Raw genomic sequence first — 25,365 nt, 5'->3', positions numbered from 1 at the left:
TTGTATGGTGGTGCCTCTTTAGCACGTGATACCTCTTCTGTAGGTGGTATTTCAATTTTTTTACTCTCAGGCCAGTCCATGATCACTTCTAGAATTCCAGGACGGCTGAGTTTTCCCATTCGAGCTCGTTGAGTAATTAATGAAATCCACTTACTCCAAGTGGCATCAGTAGCATGATGGGTGGAGGGAACCTGTCCTTTAAACATCCAGTTTATTACTGGCAAGCGAGGTGCTAGAAGAAGCTGAACCTCTGTCCCAACTACTTCAGAAGCAGCCCGAACCCCCTCATACACGGCTAAGATCTCCTTCTCAGTCGGAGTGTAGCGCTCCTCAGACCCTTTATATGCTCGACTCCAAAATCCTAGGGGTCGGCCTCGGGTCTCTCCTGAGGCTCTTTGCCACAAACTCCAGGTGGGACCTTTCTCTCCAGCAGCAGTGTAGAGGATGTTCTTCACATCCTGTCCCGTCCGTACTGGCCCCAAGGCCACGGCACGGGCTATTTCTTGTTTTATCTGCTCAAAAGCCTGCTGCTGCTCAGGACCCCATGAGAAATTATTCTTCTTCCGTGTTACCTGATAGAGAGGGCTCACTATGTGGCTGTAGTTTGGGACATGCATTCTCCAAAAGCCCACTACTCCCAGAAAAGATTGGGTCTCTGTTTTATTTGTGGGCGGAGACATAGCAGTGATTTTGTCAATCACATCTGCTGGGATGTGACGACGTCCATCTTGCCATTTTATGCCTAAGAACTGGATTTCCTGGGCAGGCCCCTTCACCTTGCTGCGCTTAATGGCAAAACCAGCTTTCAAAAGAATTTGGATTATCTGTTTCCCTTTCTTGGAAACCTCTGCTGCTGTATGGCCCCACACCACAATGTCATCAATATACTGCAAGTGCTCAGGAGCATTACCCTGTTCCAAAACAGCTTGGATCAATCCATGGCAAATTGTTGGGCTGTGCTTCCACCCCTGGGGTAAACGGTTCCAGGTATACTGAATACCTCTCCAGGTAAAAGCAAACTGTGGCCTACATTTTGCAGCCAATGGGATGGAAAAGAAGGCATTAGCAATATCAATGGTGGCATACCACCTAGCTTCTTTTGACTCCAGTTCATACTGGAGTTCTAGCATGTCTGGTACAGCAGCACTTAATGGAGGTGTAACTTCATTCAGGCCACGGTAATCTACCGTCAGCCTCCATTCCCCACTGGTTTTACGCACTGGCCATATGGGGCTGTTAAAAGGCGAGTGCGTTTTGCTAATCACTCCCTGATTTTCTAATTGGCGAATTAGCTTGTGAATGGGGAGCAATGAGTCCCTATTGGTGCGGTACTGCCGTCTGTGAACCACTTTGGTGGCAATTGGTACCTCTTGGTCTTTTACCTGGAGCAACCCCACAACAGAAGGATCATCTGACAGACCAGGTAAAGTTGACAGCTGCTTAACACCATTTGTGTTTACAGCAGCTATCCCAAAGGCCCATCGATACCCCTTGGGATCCTTGAAATATCCCATCCTAAGGTAATCGATTCCCAGTATACATGGAGCCTCTGGACCAGTCACAATAGGGTGTCTCTGCCAGTTTTTACCAGTGAGGCTTATCTCGGCCTCCAACATAGTCAATTCTTGGGAACCCCCAGTCACTCCATGGATATATATTGGTTGTGTCCCTTGGTGACTTGAGGGCATTAGGGTGCATTGTGCACCGGTGTCCACCAAGGCTTTATATTTCTGTGGTTGAGATGTGCCAGGCCACTTAATCCACACAGTCCAGTATACTCTGTTGTCCCTTTCCCCCCCCTGGCTGGGGGCAGGGCCCCTCTATTGTTTACCTCGGCGGCTTGCAGCAACTGGAACTTTCCCCCGTTTGGAAGAGTTCACCTTGGTGGTTGTTTTGGATTGTAATTCTTTCACTCGTGCCTGAAGTGCAGAAGTGGATGAGTTATACCACTTCTTTATATCCTCCCCATGATTACTCAAGAAATACAACAAAGCAAAACGTATGGTCTTATCATTGTCGTTTGCTTGAATACGAGGTGTCCTATCGTTGTCATTTGCTTGAATACGAGGACGTCTCTTTTTTATGGTTGAGATTTTCGATGATACAGGTCGAGAGGAACTCATGTTGTTTAGCTCTCTCAATAGGCGATCGTGGAAATCCTGGTTTCCATCATCTGGTACCACCGTGGATTCATCTACATCAGGCACATTAGCCAATTTGTCAATAATATCACTTTGTGTTTCCTCCACTTTGTCTAACCTTTCCACTATTTTTTTTCCCATTTGGACAATGGCTGAAGTATAAAGCTTAACTTCTGTAGCGCTTATAAATAATTCAAGCTCCTGAAGTCTGCTAATTAGCTCATTTACAGGGGGCTTTCTTTCCCCTTTGCCATATACCAATGCAAGTGCACTGGCATGCTTTTCTGGAGCTGCCTTTGTAAAGTCACGCCACATTTGTCGTGGAACGTGGACTGCTTCAGGATCATGTAATTGGTTTGGATTGTTACGATTGAACTGGGGGCTGTAGAGCATTTCCACCAGAGCCCTTTCTCTCAAAAATTGGATACCTTTCTCCATATCAGTCCATTTCTTTTTCTCAGGCTCCAAGTCCCGTTTAAAGGGGAATCTATCTCTTACCGCTATCAACATCCGCTTCCAGAGGGTGTAGGACCGATTTTGGCATGTGCCTATACCTCTGTCCACACGTGAGTCCCTGGAAATGCTACCCAGTTGGCGAGCTTCACTGCCATCGAGCCACGCACTGTTGGCACCATTGTCCCAGCAGCGAAGTAACCAAGTGACCATATTTTCTTTTGGCTGACGTGTGAAATCCTTTCTTAGATCTCGAATTTCACTCAGTTTAAAAGATCGATCAATAATGGTCGTAATACTTTGCTCACCTTTTGCTCTATCAAGAGTCCCAGGTGTTGATGTTGGCAGCTGTGTTGATGAGGCTGCCCCATCTATAAGTTTGGACTCGAGAAATTCTCGTAAAGAAAATTTAGCTTTTGGCTCCTCGTCTGACTCTGACCCTGACTCTGACGCTTGTGTTATTTCCTCCAGGCGACCTTCCTCCTTCTTCCTCTCTCCTAACTTTCTCTCTCCTAACTTTCTCTGCTCCTCTGACTTCTTCTCCTCCTCTAACATCTTCTTATACTGCTCTAACAACCTCTGCTCCGCCGACTTCCTCTGGTCTTCTGACTCCTCCTGCTCTCCTGAGTCCCCCTGACCTCCTGAGTCCCCCTGCTCTCCTGAGTCCCCCTGCTCTCCTGAGTCCTGCTCTCCTAACTCCCTCCGCTCTTCTAACTCCTTCTGCATTTTCTCTATCTGAGTTGAAACTCGTTTTGTTTTTCGCCCTCTTACAGGGGCAACCAACATTGTATCTGGTGCCCCCGGTGGTTGGTTAAGTTGGAGTACATACGGTTCAGACTTGAGGGTGTCGCATTCTGCCCTGAGGACGTTATAACTAGACTGGAGGGCGTCGTGCTCAGACTGGAGAGCGTTGTGCTTACACAGGAGGGCGCTGCGCGCTGCCCGGAGATTGTCGTACCTGGACTGGAGGTCTTTGTGTTCAGACTGGAGAGTGTCGTGCTCGGACCGGAGGGCATCGCGCTCAGTCTGGAGAGTGTCATGCTCGGACCGGAGGGCATCGCGCTCAGTCTGGAGAGTGTTGAGCTTGGTCTGGAGGGCATTGTGCTCGGTCTGAAGAGTGTTATGCTCGGACTGAAGAGTGTTGTGCTCGGTCCGAAGGGCATTGTGCTCAGTCTGAAGAGCGTTATGCTCGGACCGGAGGGCATTATGCACAGACTGAAGAGTGTAGTGCTCGGACTGGAGGGCATCACAGTTGGATTGGAAGGCATCATGCTTGGCCTGAAGGGTGCCGCACTCAGACTGGACGGCGTCATACTTGGACTGGAGAGTGTTGTGCTCGGTCTGGAGGGCATTGTGCTCGGTCCGGAGGGCATCGCGCTCAGTCTGGAGAGTGTTGTACTCGGACCGGAGGGCACCGTGCTCGGACTGGAGAGTGTCGTGCTCGGACCGGAGGGCGCTGTGCTCGGACTGGAGAGTGTCGTGCTCGGACCGGAGGGCGCTGTGCTCGGACTGGAGAGTGTCGTGCTCGGACCGGAGGGCGCTGTGCTCGGACTGGAGAGTGTCGTGCTCGGACTGGAGGGCGCCGTGCTCGGACTGGAGAGTGTCGTGCTCGGACCGGAGGGCGCTGTGCTCGGACTGGAGAGTGTTGAGTTGGGATTGCAGGGACCTTTTCTCATCCCAAAGTTTTCCTGCGTCAGCTCTAAGATTCTCTTTCTCGTACCAGATTGAGTCTCGTTGGTACAGGAGATCTTTTCTCTCAGCTTCAAAAACTTTTTCTCTCTCTACCTTCTCATCCCAAAGTTTTTCTGCGTCAGCTCTAAGACTCTCTTTCTCGTACCAGATTGAGTCTCGTTGGTACAGGAGATCTTTTCTCTCAGCTTCAAAAGCTTTTTCTCTCTCTACCTTCTCAGCCCAAAGTTTTTCTGCCTCAGCTCTAAGACTCTCCTTCTCGGCCCTGAGACTCTCTCTCTCAGCTTCAAAAACTTCCCTCTCAGGAATGGTATTGACTAAGGCCCAATAAGCATTAGCTAGGCCCAAAATCATTTGTGCCTCCTGAGATCTGCCTGAGCCACAACATTCCTGCCTCAAATATGCAATCAAACTCTCAGGATTCTTCAAGTGTTCAGGAGTGAAGCTCCATAACACTGAAGATGTCTGTCCTTTGAGAATCTCTTCAATTCCCTGCCACTCAGTATTCTCTGGTTCTAGGGAAGACTTCCTCCGGATGTTATAAACCCAGATACTGAGTGAGATTATTACAATAATCAACAGTAAGATCAGGGAGATTAAGAGTGTGGCCCACTGATCATTCAAAAACTGCATAAAGGATTCATAGAAAGAAAGAGGAGCACGCTTAAAAATCACCATTTCTGTATAATTAGTTGCATTAGTTGCTCCCTCTGGAGCTGTATACAGATACGAAGTGAGCATTGCTAACCATGCTTTCAATCCATTATACAATTGTATAGCTCCATAAGAAAAAGTGGCTAGCTTAAACATGGCCCAATATGTTCGGAGCGTCTCAAAAAAGGAACCAATGGCACACAGTCCCTGGTAAAACAAATTTAGTAGAGAAAACATTTTTTTTTTTTTTTTTTTTTTTTTCTCCCTCCAATAGAGAGAAAAAAGTAAAAGAAAACAAAGCTCAGCAGTGTTTATAAAATATACTGGAGTATTGGCAGTCCGCCTGGACTTTCAAGGTCAAGCTCGCAGGTGCAGAATCGCAAACACGAGATAGCTCCTTAACAGGGAAAAAAAACTCGTAGCTCTGTTAAAAGCTAAAAGAGCAACAGAAGAAAACACAGAAAAACAGCAACTCAATTTGCCCGCATTCTCCACCAAAAATCTGTCACGGTTTGAACTAAAAAAATCCACCTGCGTCCGTGACAGGGGGCCGTAGGCCCCGGAGGGGCCCTAGGCCGAAAGGAAAAAATTAATTAGGAAAAGAAAACAGCGGCAACGATCTAAGGAGGCACACTTATTTACTAAATACTATATCGAAATACAGGATAACACAATATAATACAATATAATTGAAATTGAGCTAACGAATCAAGCAAAATAGGAGAGAGAATGAGTCCCGTAACCGAGAGGCCTACTGTGAATCTAGGCGAACGGCTGAAGGCTCCCACACACTCCCCTGAACGCCAGAACTCGAAAGACGTCAGTCTGTTCTGCGACAGAGTTAATATAGAGTCCAGGTCCCGTGACCTATCGTGTTGTTCCCTGGGAGATGTAGTCTTCTTCTGATAAGTTGCAGATTCAGTAAAATTATTCATGCTTTATATGATGTTATGATGTGGAATACTGATAGCAAAAATTACAAAATTATTAAACCATGACATTGCCCCTCACAATAATGTCATCAATGTACTGCAGGTGCTTAGGAGCACCACCCTGTTCCAGTACAGTTTGGACCAACCCATGGCAAATGGTTGGGCTGTGTTTCCACCCCTGGGGCAAACGGTTCCAAGTATACTGAATGCCCCTCCAGGTGAAGGCAAACTGTGGCCTACATTCTGCGGCCAAAAGAATGGAGAAGAAGGCGTTAGCAGTGTCAGTGGTGGCATACCATTTGGCTGCTTTTGACTCCAGCTCGTACTGGAGTTCCAACATGTCCCGCACAGCAGCACTCAGTGCGGGTGTGACCTCATTCAGGCCACGGTAGTCTACCCTCAGCCTCCATTCTCCACTGGCTTTACACACTGGCCATATGGGCAGTTAAAAGGTGACCGCGTTTTGCTGATCACTCCCTGATTGTCCAGCTGGCAAATCAAATCATGAACGGGGATCAAGGAATCCCAGTTGGTGCAGTACTGCTGTCTGTGCACTGTCTTTGTAGCAATCAGTACCTGCTGCTCTTTTACTCGTAGCAGCCCCACAACAGACGGGTCCTCTGACAGGCCAGGCAAAACAGACAGCTGCTTAATGTTGTCCATATCTACAGCAGCTATTCCAAAGGCCCATCAATACCTCTTCGGATCCTTCTGAGGTAATCAATATCAAGTACACACGAAGCCACTGGGCCAGTCACAATAGGATGTTTTTGCCAGTCTTTACCAGTGAGGCTTATTTCGGCCTCCAACAGAGTCAATTCTTGAGAGCCCCCAGTCACTCCAGAAATATGGATTGATTCTGTCCCTTTGTGATTCGAGGGCATTAGAGTGCACTTTGCACTGGTATCCAGCAGTGGTTCTGTGGTTCTGTTGTGCCAGACCATTTAATCCACACAGTCCAATAAACTCTTATTATCCCTCTCCCCGCCAAGACTGAGGGCAGGGCCCCTCTATTGGTTACCTGTGATGACTGGAGCAACTCCACTGGTGGTTGGTCTGTTTTGTAGTTCTCTCACCCGTGCTCGTAGTACAGGAGTAGGTTGGTCGTGCCACTTCCTCGTGTCTTCTCTGTGGTCCCGTAGGTAGCACCACATGGAAACACGCTGTGCAATCTTACTGTTGTTCCTTGCTCGAGCTGGGAAGCGTGTGCGTCTAACACCTGAAACTTTTGATGATACAGGTGACGAGTACGATTGGAATATTTTGATCAGGTCCTTCACTAGACCTGGTGACCCGTATGGAGACTGACCTTCATCAGTCGTTTCTGATACTACTACTCGACCATCACAATTAGTCGATGGAAATAGTTTCTTGTGCATTTCATCTATCAGTCTTCTACTCGTGAGATGGCAGAAACTGTGGTGCGTACTGGGGGGAGCTGCTCTTCATAGTTTTGAAGTGTCATAATCAGTTCAAAAACTCGGGGTCTTCTCTCTTGTTCCTCAGATCTTCCAAATGTCGTTGCCAGTGTGTGTGCATATCTTTCTGGTGCTGTACTTGTGAGTTTCTGCCACATGCTAGGCTTGGTCCTCACTCTCTCAGGATCACGGTCTTGTGGATCAGGGTCATACAACATTTCCACCACGGTCATTTCCCTCAGGTACTGGATACCTTTTTCAATGGTATCCCACTTAATAGTCTGAGGCTTCAAAGCATCCTTGAAGGGTTACATTTCCCTCACGGCTGTTAACAGTCCAGAGGGTGCCAGCTCCATCCAAACATCTGCTAATCTCTCTGTCGATAGCTGGGTCTCTGGCAATGCTTCCTAGTTGGTGAGATTCATTACCAGCTAGAGACAGGCTGTTGGCCCCGTTGTCCCAGCAGCGAATCAATAAGGCAAGAGACCTTCATTTTGATGCCATGTAAACTCCTTTCTTGAGCCTTGGAATTCATCCATCTTCAGAGATTGATGAATGGTAATAGAGATTTCCTCCTCATCAGTCTCTTCTTCATGCCTCTTAGTTGTTTTTTTTGTTTTGTTTTGTTTTGTTTTGTTTTTTTGCATTTCTCAGTGCCAATCCAGACCCCCTACCTGGATCTTCTGCTGCCTCCTCCTCTGCTTCTCCTTCTTCTCGTCCTAGACAGAAGGACACCCGTTTCCATTTCTTCCTTCCACATGGGCAACTGATATTATTACTGGTGACTCCTGTGACTGATCAGTATTAACTTGGGGATTTTCTTTTGAGGTTTGAACCTCAGATAGGAAACTCTCTCTCTCTTGGGTAGTATTATACAGAGTACAGTAAGCATAAACCAAACCCCAAGTATGGTTTACCTCCTTAGATCTCTGACTAAAATACTCAATTTCTCAGGGTCCCTCAGGTGTTCAAGAGTGAAATCCCATGACACTGCGGATCCCCACACTTCTAAGATTTTTCCTAAACCTTTCCATATTCCTTGCCAGTCAGCATTTTCTGGTTTTGGAGGGGACTTCCGCCTAGAACGTGAACATGACGCATGACGTGAACATGAGTATGAACACGAGTATGAACACTAACTCGGTTTTCAAAAACTGTGTGGCAATCTGATAAGGCAGCCTGGAAACCGGATTGAACATCGTGGTGTTTGTAAAATTAGCTGCTGTGAAATTAGCAATTGTGAAATTAGTCATTGTAAAATTAACTATTTCATCTGGGATGCAAGTGTCAAAATTCACATCATACCACATTGCATAGAAGTAGCAGGCAGGTGTCTCCATCAATGCCCTTACTTGGTTGTATAATGCATATATTCTATAACATGAAATCCAAAAATTAGGAAGGGGCCAATAAGATCCAAAGAACATGATGGCTTTGAATCCCCTATGCAGTGCTCCTAAAATAAAGAGCAGACTCATAGCTGGCAGTAGCTGGCAGGCGCTGTAAAAGTCACACCTAGCTAGCTGTGCTCTGGGAGAGAAAGAAATCCCTTTGTTTTCTTTACAAAAGCAAGACAGCAATGCTCAGAGTTTACAGCTACTCCTGAATGTTGACAGTTTGCCTGGACTTTCAAGGTCACACTCTCAGTGAGCAGCTACAAAAAGATATCACTCCCCTAACAAAGCTCTCTGAGAGCAAAGAGAGATTTGTTCTAAAAGCTAAAAAGCAGCAGCTTATGCCCGCCATCTCCACCAAAATCTGTCACAGGTTACCTAGATTTATCTTTGCAAATGACAAGGGGCAGCTGCCCAATAGGGCCCCCAGCCCAAAAAAGAGAGCTCCAGCCTGGGAGCAAGATTATAAATATGTCCTCTGCGTGTGACTAATCTCTGGCCATGAAGTCCTCTGGGATATGTAGTTTTCTTCTGAGAGATTTGTATTCGGAACGTTGTTATTCCATGGAACTGGAGTATGAAGCTTCTAATGATCCAAACTGCACATAATGTTATGATGTGGAATATTGACAGCAACATTACAAAACCATGACACAATGTTTTGCTCAGTTTGTGTTAAAGCCAGAGTTACAGTTTTTAATCAGTCAATATCATCGCACTCTTAGCTCCAGTTTTACTCAATTTCTTCCCAGAGTAACCTGGCAGGTACAAGAATTTCTGTATTCCTACTTGTTTTCTTAGCTTATATTTAATTAATCCAAAAAAGGAAATCTTTCCTGCTGGGCAATAGCTTCTGAGAAGCATCAATATCCACCAGAAAATGAACCTCTATATCCTGCTTCCCTAGATGCAATTTCCCATTGCAGTTTGCACACTGCTTTCCTTCCAGTGGGGAGGAGCCCTCCCTGGGATCTTCAAGACCCCATCCCCCCAACTCTCCCTGAGGGGATCTCTGGGTCCTACGGCCCTATTCTGGCACCACAACAGTAACAGCTGTTCTTATTCCCAATTACTTTTCTATCTGTACGTCAATCAGTTTTGTTTTGGTTAGTTTTCATATCATTCACCACTCTTCCGTCCTGACATCTCTGTTATACCTTGCCAGTACTTTCTTCAGCCTGTGTCTGTCCCAAACTTATTTTCCAAACTCTCATCATTACATAAACTACTAACATCCTATTTCACTTCCACCTCCTTCTCTCCAGAGGCGTCAAGCACTAACACTGGGATTTCAGGTTTCTCTGCACATGATGGCTATTCTCACTTCCATTGCCCCATCCTCTCCACCTCCCCTTTCGCTGTTTACAGCAGCAGTTTCTTTCCCTGGTTCTCTCTCACTCCAGAAGTTCCTGCTGGGGGAGGGAACAATGAAGGGGGATTGCTCTCACAGAATCACAGAATTGTAGGGGTTGGAAGGGACCTCGAGAGATCATCAAGTCCAAACCCCCTGTCAAAGCAAGTTCCCTATACCATGTTGCACAGGTAGGCGCCCAGATGGGTCTTGAATATCTACAGAATCTCTCATACCAGCGCAGATAAACTCACTTTCTCCTTAACCCATTTTCCTTTGAACACTATTCCACTATTTGTACCCTCAGTTACAATTCCACATACCCTCAATTATACTTTTGTATAGGTATATCACGACTTATATATATATATATATACATTGTGTTAGTTTATACAGTTATATTGTTAATTATTTTAACTTCTCCTCTTTGGATCCTTTATTACTCAGGTCTTGTTTGTCCAGCACCGAAAATCAGTAGTTCTATTTCAGATGGCTGGACAGAAATGAGCTGCAGTCTTTTTACGTATGACTTTAACCTAATTTTTAATAACTACAAATTGCTTCACTTAGATGCTGAGAGCTTGAAACGAAATACTCGTATCTTGTTCTAAATGCAGAAACAACAATTGATTCCCACAAAATGTATGGCAGTCAGTTGGTGTCTGTGGCAATTTGGAATGTATTGCACTGGGTACGTAGGGTCACCCCCAATACATTAGACCTTATCTTTTTACAGCGGGAGGGGGCTGTGTGCCGCACTTTGAGAGGAGTGCTGGGTATAAGCTGACCATACTGGGGTTGTAAGAGAAATAGTCATCAAAATACGAGAGGGACTAGAAAAACGGAGAAAGGAGAGAGATGCAACAAAGCTGGTATGAATCAATGTTCAACTGTTCTCCCTGGCTGACTACCTTGCTGTCCACTTTAGCGGTACCTCTTATTTTATTAATCCTGAGACTAACTCTTGGACCATTTCTGTTCAATACACTTATTGCTATTGTTAAGGGTCGGTTAGAAACAGCCTATTTAATGTTAGTAACAAAAGAATATGAACAAATCAGTAGCAAGGAAGATGATGAATCTACCCTCCAAAGGGCTAAGGAAGCAGTAAAATGATTTAATGAACAAAATCAGGATTAAATAGAAAAAGGGAGATTGTGATAGGTAAGGGTTAAGTTTGTTAGTCAAATGAAACTCAGTGGTGCTTTCTCAGGAGTCCTGGAATGTAAACAGTGTTGTAAAATGTAAATCGTGTTGTAAAGCAGGGAAACTAAGAAGCAGCAAGCACTGCAAACTACATATTGCCAGGGCACATAAGCTGCTAGAAAATAACCAAAGAATAACGGAAAAGACTGCTGACTTTCACCCCCACAACACTCTACGACCGCAGCAATAATCTGCACAGCCACAAGAATGACTGGAATATATAAAAGAGATAACAACTGTACAAATGCAGAACCTTTGTTCAAATTGCCACCCTGGCGGAGTACAGACTCCCCTCAGCACCCAGCTCTGTTTTGCTCACTTTACCACCTTCCTTAATTGAATAAAGCTATCCCTTTATTTAAATCACAAGACTTTGCCTGGTTTTGACACGGGAATCTATAACAGACAACCATACAGACCAAAAACCCACACAGAACTCCATAGTATTGCTTCACAGAAGATTTATTAGGACCCTTAGACAAGGATCTGGGGATAGTCGTATTCTTACCGCAGCTTTTGGGTAAAGCTGCAACCCACAGCTCGGTTCCATTGCAAGAGTTGTGTTCAACATACAATGTCCTCTGGTGCTGTACCTGAGATTACATCTTGCTGGGACATACTCGTGGGGGTTAGGAGTAACAGGAACGCCAGGACAGCAAGGGAGGGATGTCTGACCACAAGGGTGTGCGAAATGTCCCCACCGAAGGAAGCAAAGAGAGCCGGCAGAAAGCGATGCTTCATTAGCGTAACAAAACACAGCCCCCATTCCTCCCTTCCTCTCACCGTCCTCCCCTACACCCCTCCCCCGGATGCAGAACGAGCTCTGTAACTGCCGAGCGCCTGGCAGCCGGCTCGGGGCGTGCTCGTTGTGGGAATTCCTGCCTTCCTGAGCCTGTGCGGAAGAGGCGAGAGCCTGGCTGGAAGCCATCCGGGCAGCAACGCTGGGGCAGGAGGTGCACCAAGGCCGTCCTGCGGCCAGCTCCGGGCTGAGGGCATCCTCTGCTCTACGCGACTCCGAGGAGCCCGGCTACCTGCACCAGAGCTGGGAGCAGCCTGCTCCGCACCCAAGGTAGGTGCCCTTCGTGGCTCGTGCAGAGGAGCGCACGCTTCCTGCCCCCTGCCAGCAGCACCGGGAGAGGAGCGGGGAGCGGCCCCGGACGGGGCGGAACCCGCACTGCCGTACCCCAGGCGGGACCCTGGTCCCGGCTCCAGCTCCCACTCAGCGCAGCAGGTTTGCTGGCCCAGACGGGCTGCAACCAGGGCAGCAGTTTATGCAGCCCGGGCTGGGCTCCGAGGGGCACGGGAACGGGCTGGGAGCTGGGACAGTGAGGAAGGGAGCAGAGGAGGTCAGCGTGCTCTGCTGCCCGGTTGGATCTCTGTAACACAGTGCAGCTGGGACTGCAGTTCTTCCTCTGGGCCACGGGAGACACGAGACGGCCTCGCTCTGCAGCTCTGCACGCGTGGATTGATGGAAGCTTTAAACTCCCCGGTGCCTCCTTTGGAGTGTCTTAATGTGAAGCCTCCAAGAGGGAATTTCCACTCCCCCTGCTTCTCCTCCCCGGCAGTTCCCAGCTTCCCTTCGGGGACCCTGCGGGCAACACGTGCCTCTGGCGACCCTTGAAATGGCGTTACCTTTTGTTTGCTGAGCGCTTGCCTGATGCCTCAGCTGGGGTTGTGCAAAGCCCTGGCAAGGCTTTTGTTGAGTCTGTCCCGGCAGCTGCAGATGCCTTGAGCGCACAGCTGCGGGCCCTGAGCACGTTCAGCATCTGCAGCAGCTCCGGCACTGGGCTCTGGAACAGACGATGAGAAGCTGGCAGCCTGTGGGCTGACTGGAGCACGCGTTGAGAACACGGCCGAGCAGCAGCAGGTCAGTAAAGCACAGCCCAGGCTGCCTTCTGCAAAGGGCACGCGCTGCTGAGAGCGTTCCCTGCTAATGAGCGCAGTCGGTGTACTGCAGTTTTATGGCCTTTCATCTGTTATTGCTGGAGTGTTTCCTGGTGTGTTGTGCATTGTCTTTGGCATCACAAAGAGGAATAAGTCCACGATGCCATAATTATTCTGTTTAGCACTGCTTCTATTTGGTCAGTTGCCTTCCTGGTTCGGTTAAAATTCCCAGCACAGCATTGTCTGGTTGTGGTAGTGACCGTCACAGGCTGGTTTGGCTGCAGTGCTGTCAGATACTCTCTCTTTTCAGGAGTTTTTTGGATGTTTTGTTGATTTTTTTCTGTGTTTAAGTAAGCCATCCTGTTTATTTGAGAAGTGTGTAAAATCCAGTTGACTCCTCGCCATTTTGCACTTCCTTACACAAGGAATGTGAGCCCTCATCACTTTTAGGTAACATCAGCAGCAGGTGGTTTTGAGAACTACATCATTTTCCTTCACAAAGTACTTTTCCCAACCCTTTTATGAGGGCTTGGTTGATTTCAGCAAGCCCAAGGCTACTTCCACTCCTGAGAGGATGTACAGACATCTGCCAGAGGATTTAATCCATTTGCCACCAGGTGTTCCTCTCACAGATCTGTAGAGGCGGTGCTCTAGCAGGCTGCTCTGCTGGCAGCTGCCATCTGCGCTGAGGCTTGCTGTGTTTGTGTGTTGGGGGCTGCATTCACAGTGTTCTTCCATGAACCAGGTGCTTTTCTGCACCTCCTGCTGGATGGTTGGATGGCCATACCATTTTCTAACAGTATTTTTGCAGCTCTTTCCTGGGTAGCCGTCCCATTTAGACGTGCTTGCAGTCAGTCAAAAGATCCCCCAGTCAGCACAGCCTGTCCTTGTTGTATGTCCTCAACTTTCTTCTCCACTCAGACCTCCAATAAAACTCCCCTTCTGAGGTGACTGGATACACTTGGTTATTTACTGCATAGAGGGTAGGGTTACACGCACAGCTACAGGAGGCCATCCCATTGAGTCACGAGGCTCAGAGTACTTCCCCTTTCTTTCTCATGTCTTCAGACCACAGAGGTAAGGAGCTAGGATGTGGCTGGATCCTCTCCTAGTCCCAAACTTGCTCAAGGCTTTGTGTGGAAGGAATCAAACGGTCCCACTAAGGCAGAGCCTTATAGAGCACATTAAAGCTCCAAAGTAACCACAGGTGCCTTAGAGAAGATCTGTACTGAGGAGGAGTCTTGACGTCAAGCTGCAAGGGATCTCTGTGCAGGTGTGAGCTGCAGAGAGCCCTGTTTGAAGGCAGGTCCTGTAGTGCAGCCTGCTGCTGTGCAGCAGAGCTGGAGGGGCACTTGTGCTGCTCCCTGTTTTGGGATAAGATGGCTGCCTCCTTGCCTTGCTTTTATCGTTAAGTCCCCAGCTCAGTCTCAGCTGTTGAACTAAGTGTCTGCTACCAGTTGCATCAGCCTCCCAGTATGAAACAGCTTTGTGGCAGTTTATCTCTTTGAGCTAGGCTGTTTCCTGTACTGCAGCTCATTGTCTTCCTCTGTAAGCCCAGGCAGCGCCCTGCAGAAGGGCTGAGCTGGGACTGGGACTGCTGCATTCCCTCACAGCTCCCCTGCCATTTCTCTTCTCCCTGCAGGCTCCAGTTCAACTTCTGCCTTCCAGCCGTGATCATCCCAGCCTGCAGGAGAGCAGCAAATGTCTGCAACACATCTAGCTGAGGTAGGGGCTGGGGAAGCAGGCAGGAGAGGCCAAAGGGCCAGGGATGTGAATGCAGGGGAAGAGGGAGGTGCTCTCAGCCAGCGTGTGTGTGCAGGGGACAGGGAAGCAGCTGAGATGGGAGGTTCTGTCCTGTGTGCACTGTTTGCCTGGGCCTTGGCTGTTCCCAGCAGGGAGCCTCTTTGCTTGCAGGAGCCCGTGAGCTTTGAGGAGGTGGCCGTGTATTTCAGCAGGGAGGAGTGGGCGCTGCTGGACCCTGCGCAGCGAGCGCTCTACCGGGACGTGATGCTGGAGACGTACCAGTGCGTGGCCTCGCTGGGTGAGAGCTTGTCTGCCTTTCCTCCTTGTTAGGGCACCTTTAACTGTGCAGAATGAGCCTCTGCAAGCTGGGCCTTGAATAATTGTCATGCAGCTACATATTGACTAACACCACAGTGCCAGCAAGAAAGGAGATACTGAGAAGCATGAGTTTCAGAAGGGATTAGTATGCACGGCACTGTGATCAAAGCTGCAGAGTCAGTGCTGGCAAGGAGGCATCAGCCAGGAGGTAGAAAACCAGCCCTTGTGTTGAGTGTTGCATGGTGCCACCAGCTCCAGCTCACAGATGACTCCCTGAATACTGCTATGAAATTGAGGATTTTACATGCAATTGCCATCAACATTTTGATGCCTTGACCACTGGTAGATTGTAAGAAAATAAGTAATCTGTTTTAAAGTTAATTTGAAAGAAAAAATATCCCTTCACAATGTTCAGAGATGTCAAAGCATTCTTTGCTCCAAGGGAAGCTGTAGGCGTGGTGTCATTCAGGCCCAAATGGTGGTTTCTCCTTGGGGAGGGACACAGTGGTGCTGATGACCTGTTGAACATATAAGAAAAATATCCCTTCATAATGTTCAGATGTCAAATCATTCTTTGCTCCAACATTCAGGCCCAAGGGGTGGTTTGTCCATGCGGAGGGAGACAGAGTGGAGCTGTTGAACAGGCAGTGTGCCAGCATGATGGAAATGCTCTCTTGTTCCCTGTTTCTCTCCCTGAAGCTCCATTTCCAGGCCCCAAGCCCGTGGTGATCTCCCTGCTTGAAAGTGGGGAAGACCCCTGGATCCCAGATGTGCGTAGCCCTGAGGCCATGCCAGGAGACCTCATCCCAGGTGAGATGGTGGAGGGAAGGGGAATGTTGGGGCTGTAAGAGCCTTCTCTGCCTGTGTTTTATGTTGGGCACCGTGTGCTATTGCTGCATTTTGTCTGTCATCCAGCAGCTGATGGGATCAAAAATGCAAAGGAGGTTCTGCAGAGAAGTTGTGTAGCAGATAGACAGTGGGGTCACATCTCTATGGAAGAAATCAGAAGGGATGCCCATGAAGGCCTGCAGCATGGGCCGGGTGAGCACATCAAGAAGCCCCTGGGAAAGCGTCTGGGAATGACATTGAGGAACCCAGTGGACTTCACCATAGGTCCAAAGCAGCCTGAGGAAACCAGGAGCAAGGATGCGTGCCGGATGAAAAAGCAGAATCCGTGCACTGAGTGTGAGAAAAGCTTTAAAACAGATTCCAGCATCACTAACCACCAGTGCATGCACTCAGCAAAGAGGCATTACGAGTTCTGTGATTCTGCAGAGAGCATGAAAAGGAGAGTCCACCCCACTGGCCAGCAGTGCATGTACACAGGAGAGAGAGCCTCCGAGTGCTCTGATTGTGGAAAGAATTTCACGGACAGTGGGAGCCTCACTTCCCACCAGTGTATCCACAGAAGAGAGAGAATGTACAAGTGCCCTGAGTGTGGGAAGAGCTTTAAATGTAGTTCTAAACTCAAAAGACACCAACGTGTCCACACAGGAGAGCGACCATATAAATGCCTTGAGTGTGGGAAGAGCTTCAAAAACAGTTCCAGCCTCATCTACCACTATCGCGTCCACACAGGAGAGAGACCATTTAAGTGTACTGAGTGTGGGAAGAGCTTTAGAAGCAGCTATGAATTGAAGATGCACCTGCGCATCCACACAGGAGAGAAACCATATAAGTGTTCTATGTGCGGGAAGAGCTTCAAAAGCAGTTCCAAGTTCTCCCAACACCATCGCATCCACACAGGAGAGAGACCATTTAAGTGCACTGAGTGTGGTAACAGCTTCAGGAGCAGCTCTGAATTGACGCTCCACCTGCACACCCACACAGGAGTGAGACTATATAAGTGCTTTGAGTGTGGGAAGAGCTTCAAAATCAGTTCTGTTTTGAAGTGCCATCAACGCATCCACACAGGACTGAAACCCTTTCAGTGTCCTGAGTGTAGGAAGAGCTTCAAAAGCAGTTCTGTATTGAAATTGCACCAGAATGTCCACTCAGGAGACAAACCATTTAAATGCCCTGAGTGTGGGAAAGGCTTCAAATGGAGTTCCAGCTTCTCTTCCCATCAGCGCGTCCACATGGGAGAGAGACCCTTTATATGTCCTAAGTGTGGGAAGAGTTTCAAAGGGAGTTATGATTTGAAGCGCCACCAGCGCATCCACACAGGAGTGAAACTGTCTAAGTGCACTGAGTGTGGGAAGAGCTTCGCCAGCAGTTCTTTTTTGAAGTGCCACCAGCGCATCCATACGGGAGAGAAACCCTATACGTGCCCTGAGTGTGGGAAGAGCTTCAAAAGCAATTCTGAACTGAAGTGCCACCAGCGCATCCATACAGGAGTAAAACCCTTTCAGTGCACTGAGTGTGGGAAGGCCTTCATAAGCAGTTCTAAATTGAAACTGCACCAGAATGTCCACTCGGGAGACAAACCCTTTAAATGTATTGAGTGTGGGAAAAGCTTCAAATGGAGTTCCAGCTTCTCTTCCCATCAGTTTATCCACATGGGAGAGAGACCATTTAAATGTACTGAGTGTGGGAATAGCTTCAAAAGGAGTTCTGATTTGAAGCGCCACCAGCACATCCACACAAAAGAAATACCCTGAAAGTGTCCTGAGTGTGGTAAGAGCTTCAAAGGGAGTTCTGAACTGATGCTGCATCAGAGCATCCACACAGGAGTGTGTCATTATGTTATCTAGATCAATCTATGTCCGTGACTGGGGTTAGCAGGCCTATGGGCTCCCCGCCCCCCATTAATGGGAAGGAAAAAGGGGTAGGGAGACGGGAGCTGGGCTCAGGGAAACAAACAGAGCAGCAGCAACAATCTAAGGTGGAGACTTACCTTACTAACTATGATGTTGGGATGTAAGATTACACAATATAATACAGTCTTATTGAAACTGAGGTCCTCTGGGATGTGTAGTTCTTCTCTCTGATCCACATGATGTTCTGATGTGGAATACTGTCACGGGTTACTTAGATTTACCTATGCCCGTGACAGGGGAAGCCACCCCACACCCCCCCCCCCCGGGGCCCGGAAAGGAGGGGGAAAAGTGGAGTGGGATAAAACAGTGATAATCTAAGGAGGAAAAACTTATTTTACTAAATATGATATCGAAATACAAGATAACACAATATAATATAATTAAGGCTAACAAAATCGAACGAAACAGAGAGAGAGAGAGTCTCCGAAAACCGAGAGGCCTACTGTGAACTCTAGGCGACACGGCTGGAACGCTTCCCACTCTCCGAGAAGTTCGAGAGAAGAAGGAGGGCACTCCAGCCTGGGAACGAGATTATATAGAGTCCTGGTCCCGTGACTTATTGTTACTCCTGTTGTTCTCTGGGATATGTAGTCTTCTTCTGTGGACTGCACATTCAACAGAAGTATCCATACTTGACATGATGTTATGATGTGGAATACTGATAGCAAAATTACAAAATTACAAAACCATGACATTCCACCCCTTATTCTACCTTATTACATCATGGTTAATATATACATATATATACATATATATACACGTATGTAAAATTGTGATAGCTAAATAGTAGAATTGCATGTAACATAACTAAATGTACAACTATAATAACTAAAATACACTACACATGCAAACATATATATATATATATATATAGATACATAAAATTATTGACTGCACTCCCCCAGCATCAAATTCCCTTGTGGCACACATTGAACATCCCCATCCTTCTGCATTACCCACCAAGTGCACCCAGGTCCCTGGGCAAAGACAGTTCCACGGATAGGTTTGCCCTTTCCAGAAGCTGGAAGGACCCAAACAGCTTTTCCCAACATGTTCTTTACATGTATAACAGGGACCTTATCTCCTTCTACAGTGTGTAGGGGGCTAGATTGACTAGGACCATCACGATTGACAGATCCTCTAGTATTGACCAACCAAGTGGCTTCTGCCAGATTCTTCTCCCAGTGCTTAAATGTTCCACCACCCATTGCTTTCAACATAGTTTTCAACAACCCATTATATCGTTCAATTTTACCAGAAGCTGGTGCATGGTAGGGAATATGATAAATCCACTCAATGCCATGATCTTTGGCCCAAGTATTTATAAGAGAATTTTTGAAATGTGTCCCATTATCAGATTCAATTCTTTCAGGGGTGCCATGTCGCCACAGGACTTGTTTCTCAAGACCTAATATGGTGTTTCGAGCAGTTGCATGGGGTACTGCGTATGTTTCAAGCCACCCAGTGGTTGCCTCTACCATAGTGAGTACATAACACTTACCACTGCGAGATCGTGGCAAGGTGATATAATCAACCTGCCACGCCTCCCCATATTTATACTTTTGCCATCGCCCTTCCTCCCAGAGAGGTTTCATCCTTCTGGCTTGTTTAATTATGGCACATGTTTCACAATCATGAATAATCTGCGCAATAGCGTCCATGGTTAAGTCCACCCCTCGGTCTCTGGCCCACTTATATGTTGCGTCTCTTCCTTGATGGCCTGAGGTCTCATGAGCCCATCGAGCTAGAAATAATTCGCCCTTATTCTGCCAATCCAAGTCGATTTGAGCCACCTCAATTCTAGCAGCTTTATCTACCTGATGGTTGTTTTGTTGTTCTTCAGTAGCCCGACTTTTGGGCACATGTGCATCCACATGACGCACCTTTACAACCATATTCTTTGTTCGGGAAGCAATGTCCTTCCATAGTTCAGCGGCCCAAACAGATTTTCCCCTCCGTTGCCAGTTATTTTGTTCCCACTGCTGTAACCACCCCCATAAGGCATTTGCCACCATCCATGAGTCAGCATAAAGATACAGCATTGGCCACCTCTCCCGTTCAGCAACATCTAAGGCCAGCTGGACAGCTTTTACCTCTGCAAACTGACTTGATTCTCCCTTACCTTCAGTGGCCTCTGCAACCTGTCGTGTGGGGCTCCACACAGCAGCTTTCCATTTGCGATGCTTCCCTACAATGCGACATGATCCGTCTGTGAATAGGGCATATTTCTTTTCATTTTCTGGTAATTCGTTGTATGGTGGGGCCTCTTTAGCACGTGATACCTCTTCTGCTGGTGATGTTCCAAACTTTTTATCTTCAGGCCAGTCCATGATTACCTCTAGGATTCCTGGACGATTGAGGTTTCGCATTCGCGCTCGCTGTGTAATCAGCGTAATCCACTTGCTCCAGATGACATCGGTAGCATGATGGGTGGAGGGAACCTGTCCTTTGAACATCCAGTTCAACACTGGCAGTCGAGGTGCCAAAAGGAGCTGTGTTTCAGTCCCAACTACTTCGGAAGCAGCCCGAACCCCCTCATACGCGGCTAAGATCTCCTTCTCAGTTGGAGTGTAGCACTCTTCAGACCCCTTATATGATCGACTCCAGAATCCCAGGGGTCGGCCTCGGGTCTCTCCTGAGGCTCTTTGCCACAAACTCCAAGTGGGGCCTTTCTCTCCAGCAGCAGTGTAGAGGATGTTCTTTACATCCTGTCCAGTCCGTACTGGCCCCAGGGCTACAGCACGGGCTATCTCTTGTTTAATCTGTTCAAAAGCCTGCTGCTGCTCTGGGCCCCATGCAAAATCATTCTTCTTCCGCGTCACCTGATAAAGGGGGCTTACAATGAGGCTGTAGTTTGGAATGTGCATCCTCCAAAAGCCCACTGCACCCAGGAAAGATTGTGTCTCTTTCTTGCTAGTTGGTGGAGACATGGCAGTGATTTTGTCGATCACATCTGCTGGGATGTGACGACGTCCATCCTGCCACTTTATACCTAAGAACTGAATTTCCTGGGCAGGTCCTTTTACTTTGCTTCGCTTAATAGCAAAGCCAGCTTGTAGAAGAATCCGGATTATCTGCTCTCCTTTTGTGAAAACTTCTTCTGCTGTATCGCCCCACACAACAATGTCATCAATGTACTGCAGGTGTTCAGGAGCACCACCCTGTTCCAGTACAGTTTGGACCAACCCATGGCAAATGGTTGGGCTGTGTTTCCACCCCTGGGGCAAACGGTTCCAAGTATACTGAATGCCCCTCCAGGTGAAGGCAAACTGTGGCTTGCATTCTGCGGCCAAAGGAATAGAGAAGAAGGCATTGGAAATGTCAATGGTGGCATACCATTTGGCTGCTTTTGACTCCAGCTCGTACTGGAGTTCCAACATGTCCGGCACAGCAGCGCTCAATGGGGGTGTGACCTCATTCAGGCCACGGTAGTCTACTGTCAGCCTCCATTCTCCACTGGCTTTACGCACTGGCCATATGGGACTGTTAAAAGGTGAGTGAGTTTTACTGATCACTCCCTGATTCTCCAGCTGGCGAATCAAATCATGAATGGGGATCAAGGAATCCCTGTTGGTGCGATACTGCCGTCTGTGCACTGTCTTCGTAGCAATTGGTACCTGCTGCTCTTTTACTCGTAGCAGCCCCACAACAGACGGGTCCTCTGACAGGCCAGGCAAAACAGACAGCTGCTTAATGTTGTCCATGTCTACAGCAGCTATCCCAAAGGCCCATCGATACCCCTTAGGATCCTTGAAATGCCCCCTTCTGAGGTAATCAATACCCAGTATACATGGAGTCCCTGGGTCAGTCACAATAGGATGTTTTTGCCAGTCTTTGCCAGTGAGGCTTATTTCAGCCTCCAGCACAGTCAATTCTTGAGAGCCCCCAGTCACTCCAGAAATATGGATTGATTCTGTCCCTTCATGACTGGAGGGCATTAGGGTGCACTGTGCACCGGTATCCACCAGCGCCTTATATTCCTGTGGTTCTGATGTGCCAGGCCATCGAATCCACACAGTCCAATAAACTCCCTTTCCCTCCCCTGACTGAGGGCAGGGCCCCTCTATTGGTTACCTGTGATGACTGGAGCAACTCCACTGGTGGTTGGTATGTCTAGTAGTTCTTTCACCCGTGCTCGTAGTGCAGAAGTAGGCTGATCATGCCACTTCCTCATGTCCTCTCCACGGTCACGTAGGTAGCGCCACATGGAAACACGCGGTGCAATCGTACTGTTGTTCTTTGCTCGAGCTGGGAAGCGTGTGCGTTTAACAGCTGAGACTTTTGATGATGCAGGTGGGGAGTAGGACTGGACTAGTTTGATCAGATCCTTCATTAGACCTGGTGGCCCGTACGAGGATTGACCTTCATCAGTTGTTTCTGATACTATTACGGGATCATTACAATTAGTTGATGGAAACAATTTCTTGCACATTTCATCTACTCGGTTTTCTAGCCGTGAGATGGCAGAAACTGCGGCATGCAGTTGGGGGAGCTGCTGATCGGTGGTTTGAAGCATTATAATCAGCTCAACAACTCGGGGCCATCTGTCCACGAATCCTTTAGATCCTGATACCAATGACTGTGCAATTCTCTCTGGTGCTGTACTTGTGATTTTCTGCCACATGTCAGGATCGGCCCTCACTCTCTCAGGGTCAAGTTTGCTTGGATCAGGGCTGTACAACATTTTCGCCATGGCCAATTCCCTCAGGCGCTGAATACCTTTTTGGACGGTATTCCAACTATCAAATTTAGGCTTCAAAGCATCCTTATAGGGGTACCTTTCTCTCACGGCTTCTAACAGCCGCAACCAGAGAGTGGCAGCTCCATCCGAACATCTGCTAATCCCTCTGTCGATACCTGCATCTTAGGCAATGCTTCCTAGTTGGCGAGCTTCATTACCATCTAGAGACAAGCTGTTGGCCCCGTTGTCCCAGCAGCAAAGCAACCAAGCAAGGATACCTTCATCTTGACGCCGTGTGAACTCCTTTCTTGAGCCTTGGATTTCAGTCAGCTTCAGAGGTCGACAATAGGTGATTTCCTCCTCATCATCAGTCTCTTCTTCATGCCTCTTGGTTTTTGCCTTTGCTTTTTTCGGTACTGCTCCATGCCCGGCACCTGGGTCTTCTGCTGCCCCCCCCTGTGCTTCTTCTTTTCGTTCTAGACGCATGGACACCCGTTTCCATTTCTTGCCTTCCACAGGGGCAACTGATATTGCTACTGATGCCTCCTGTGACTGATCAGAATTAACTTGGGCTTGAATCTCAGATCGGAAACTCTCTCTCTCCAGAATAGTATGATACAAAGCACGGTATGCATAAGCCAAACCCCACATAAGGTTTACCTCCTTAGATCTCTGACCCAAATACTCACTTAATTTCTTAGGGTCACTTAGGTGTTCAAGAGTGAAATCCCATGACACTGCGGGTCCCCATGCTTCTAAGACTTTTCCTAAACCTTTCCATATTCCCTTCCAGTCATCATTCTCTGGCTCTGGAGGAGACTTCCGCATAGAACGAATGCATAGGAACATATATGCATGCATTGATAGTGATAACATGAATGCAAGTATGAACCCTATCTCAGTTATTGAGAAGCGTGTGGAAATCTGAGAGTACAACCTAAATAAAAAGGGTTTTTTTAGCCTGTACAATGAATTAAACATGGTGGTGTTTGTAAAATTGCCTGTTCCATCTGGGATGCAAGTATTTGTAAAATTGCCTGTTCCATCTGGGATGCAAGTGTTTGTAAGATTCACAATTCCATCTGGGGTGTAGGTGCCAAAATTCTGACCATACCACATCTCGTAAAAGTACCAGGCAGGTGTCTCCATCAGTATCCACCTTATTAGGCTATATACCTGCACAATTCCACAACACCAAATTATGGTGTTAATAGTTGACCAATACTTTAAGAAGATCATAATTGCTTTCAATCCCTTAAACAGAGCAACTGGGATGAAGAGTGGATTCATAGCTGGCAGGCTCTGTAAAAGTCAGAGCTAGCTAGCTTTGCTCTAAGGGAGAAAGAAATCCCTTTGTTTTCTACACAAAAGTTAGATAGCAATGCTGATAATGTACAGCAGCCCTTAATGTTGACAATTTGTCTGGTATTTCAAGGTCACGTTCTCCGTGAGCAGCTATGAAAAGATAACACTCCCCTAACGAAGCTCTTTAAGAGTAAAGAGAGAGTCGTTCTAAAAGCTAAAAAGCTCTATGCCCGCATTCTCCACCAAAAAATCTGTCACGGGTTACTTAGATTTACCTATGCTCGTGACAGGGGAAGCCACCCCGTGGGCCCCCCCCACGGGGCCCGGAAAGGAGGGGGAAAAAAGGGAGTGGGATAAAACAGCGACAATCTAAGGAGGAAAAACTTATTTTACTAAATATGATACCGAAATACAAGATAACACAATATAATATAATTGAGGCTAACAAATCGAACGAAACAAAGAGAGAGAGTCCCCGAAAACCGAGAGGCCTACTGTGAACTCTAGGCGACACGGCTGGAACGCTTCCCACTCTCCGAGAAGTTCGAGAGAAGAAGGAGGGCACTCCAGCCTGAGAACGAGATTATACAGCGTCCTGGTCCCGTGACTTATTGTTACCCCTGTTGTTCTCTGGGATACGTAGTCTTCTTCTGTGGACTGCACATTCAACAGAAGTATCTTCTGTTAGTATTCTACTTGACATGATGTTATGATGTGGAATACTGATAGCAAAATTACAAAATTACAAAACCATGACAGATGATTAATTAATTATTAATTGATTATTAATTATTAGGCTAATTAACCCTAATTAGCTCTATCTTTTCTCTTTCCAGGTCCATATCGACGACGGAGCGACTTCCGCCCCCCCCTAATTAGTTAATTAATGATTAATTAATTAATGAGCTGCCATTAATTAATTAATCCATTAATCGAGGCCTCATTAGCACTTAATAACAGGGACCGGGAAAGGGGGCGGGGCTATGCAAATCAGGCCAGTGGCTCATGAATACATAATCACATGCTAATGAGGTCTCAATGTTAGTTGGTTGGGCGTGGTGGGGTTTGACAAAGCCACGCCCCCTTCACTTGCATAATTAATTAATGCGCACACGTTAACAAAGCTGGTGCCCGATTGGTCGGCGTCTTGTTCTTCCTTCATTCCGATGGGGTTAATATTTGGGGGGGGGGGTTAATTAAGGCATTAATTAAGAGGTTAATTAAGGGGTTAATTATGGGGTTAACGAGGGTCGATGTGTTGCCGGGGGTGGGGGGGAGGGGGGAGATGATGGATGCGGTTGGATGAGAATAAAGATGGCGGAAGAGCGACAGGGTCTGGTGTTATTGCGGGGGATATGGGGTATATGGGGGGGATGGAGCCTATAAGACCCTATAGACCCCATAGGACCCCATAAAAATCAATAGGACCCCATAAGA

At 47.5% G+C, this 25,365-nt stretch overlaps 2 protein-coding genes across 5 annotated transcripts; one reads left to right on the top strand and one right to left on the bottom strand.

The window, feature by feature from the left end:
* Positions 1 to 1,820: 1,820 nt before the first annotated feature.
* Positions 1,821 to 5,959, bottom strand: LOC146756638 (uncharacterized). Its single transcript, XM_085523975.1, has 2 exons — positions 2,069 to 5,959; positions 1,821 to 2,035 (listed from the first exon to the last, which is right to left on the bottom strand). Exons 1-2 carry the CDS (start codon positions 5,172 to 5,174, stop codon positions 1,821 to 1,823), a joined length of 3,321 nt encoding a protein of 1,106 aa, XP_085380101.1. The 5' UTR covers positions 5,175 to 5,959.
* Positions 5,960 to 11,943: 5,984 nt separating this feature from the next.
* Positions 11,944 to 25,257, top strand: LOC146756637 (zinc finger protein 707-like). 4 transcript variants are annotated; one of them, XM_085523984.1, is made up of 6 exons: positions 12,124 to 12,307; positions 14,765 to 14,847; positions 15,037 to 15,163; positions 15,883 to 15,993; positions 16,099 to 17,799; positions 24,765 to 25,063. In XM_085523984.1, exons 2-5 carry the CDS (start codon positions 14,824 to 14,826, stop codon positions 17,781 to 17,783), a joined length of 1,947 nt encoding a protein of 648 aa, XP_085380110.1. In that variant the 5' UTR covers positions 12,124 to 12,307; positions 14,765 to 14,823; the 3' UTR covers positions 17,784 to 17,799; positions 24,765 to 25,063. The 4 variants fall into 4 exon arrangements, with proteins under 4 accessions (XP_085380111.1, XP_085380110.1, XP_085380108.1 ...); XM_085523985.1 differs by lacking the exon at positions 16,099 to 17,799 and having other exon boundaries at positions 11,944 to 12,307; positions 24,765 to 25,257; XM_085523982.1 differs by lacking the exon at positions 24,765 to 25,063 and having other exon boundaries at positions 12,126 to 12,307; positions 16,099 to 18,081.
* The last annotated feature ends 108 nt before the right edge of the window (positions 25,258 to 25,365 follow it).

The sequence above is a fragment of the Coturnix japonica genome, chromosome 26, assembly GCF_054131305.1.
Source record: "Coturnix japonica strain WE chromosome 26, WE-NBRP24, whole genome shotgun sequence".
NCBI lineage: Eukaryota > Metazoa > Chordata > Aves > Galliformes > Phasianidae > Coturnix > Coturnix japonica.
This window is presented reverse-complemented; position numbering and strand designations above follow the sequence as displayed.

Excerpts from the sequence above, each read along its gene's own strand:
- LOC146756638 (XM_085523975.1), bottom strand. The coding sequence starts at position 5,174 with ATGTTTTCTCTACTAAATTTGTTTTACCAGGGACTGTGTGCCATTGGT. Across the intron at positions 2,036-2,068 it reads AACCATAAAAAAGAGACGTC|CTCGTATTCAAGCAAACGAC; the intron begins CTCGTATTCAAG and ends ACGATAGGACAC.
- LOC146756637 (XM_085523984.1), top strand. The coding sequence starts at position 14,824 with ATGTCTGCAACACATCTAGCTGAG. Across the intron at positions 15,164-15,882 it reads CCAGTGCGTGGCCTCGCTGG|CTCCATTTCCAGGCCCCAAG; the intron begins GTGAGAGCTTGT and ends CTCTCCCTGAAG. Across the intron at positions 15,994-16,098 it reads GCCAGGAGACCTCATCCCAG|CAGCTGATGGGATCAAAAAT; the intron begins GTGAGATGGTGG and ends TCTGTCATCCAG.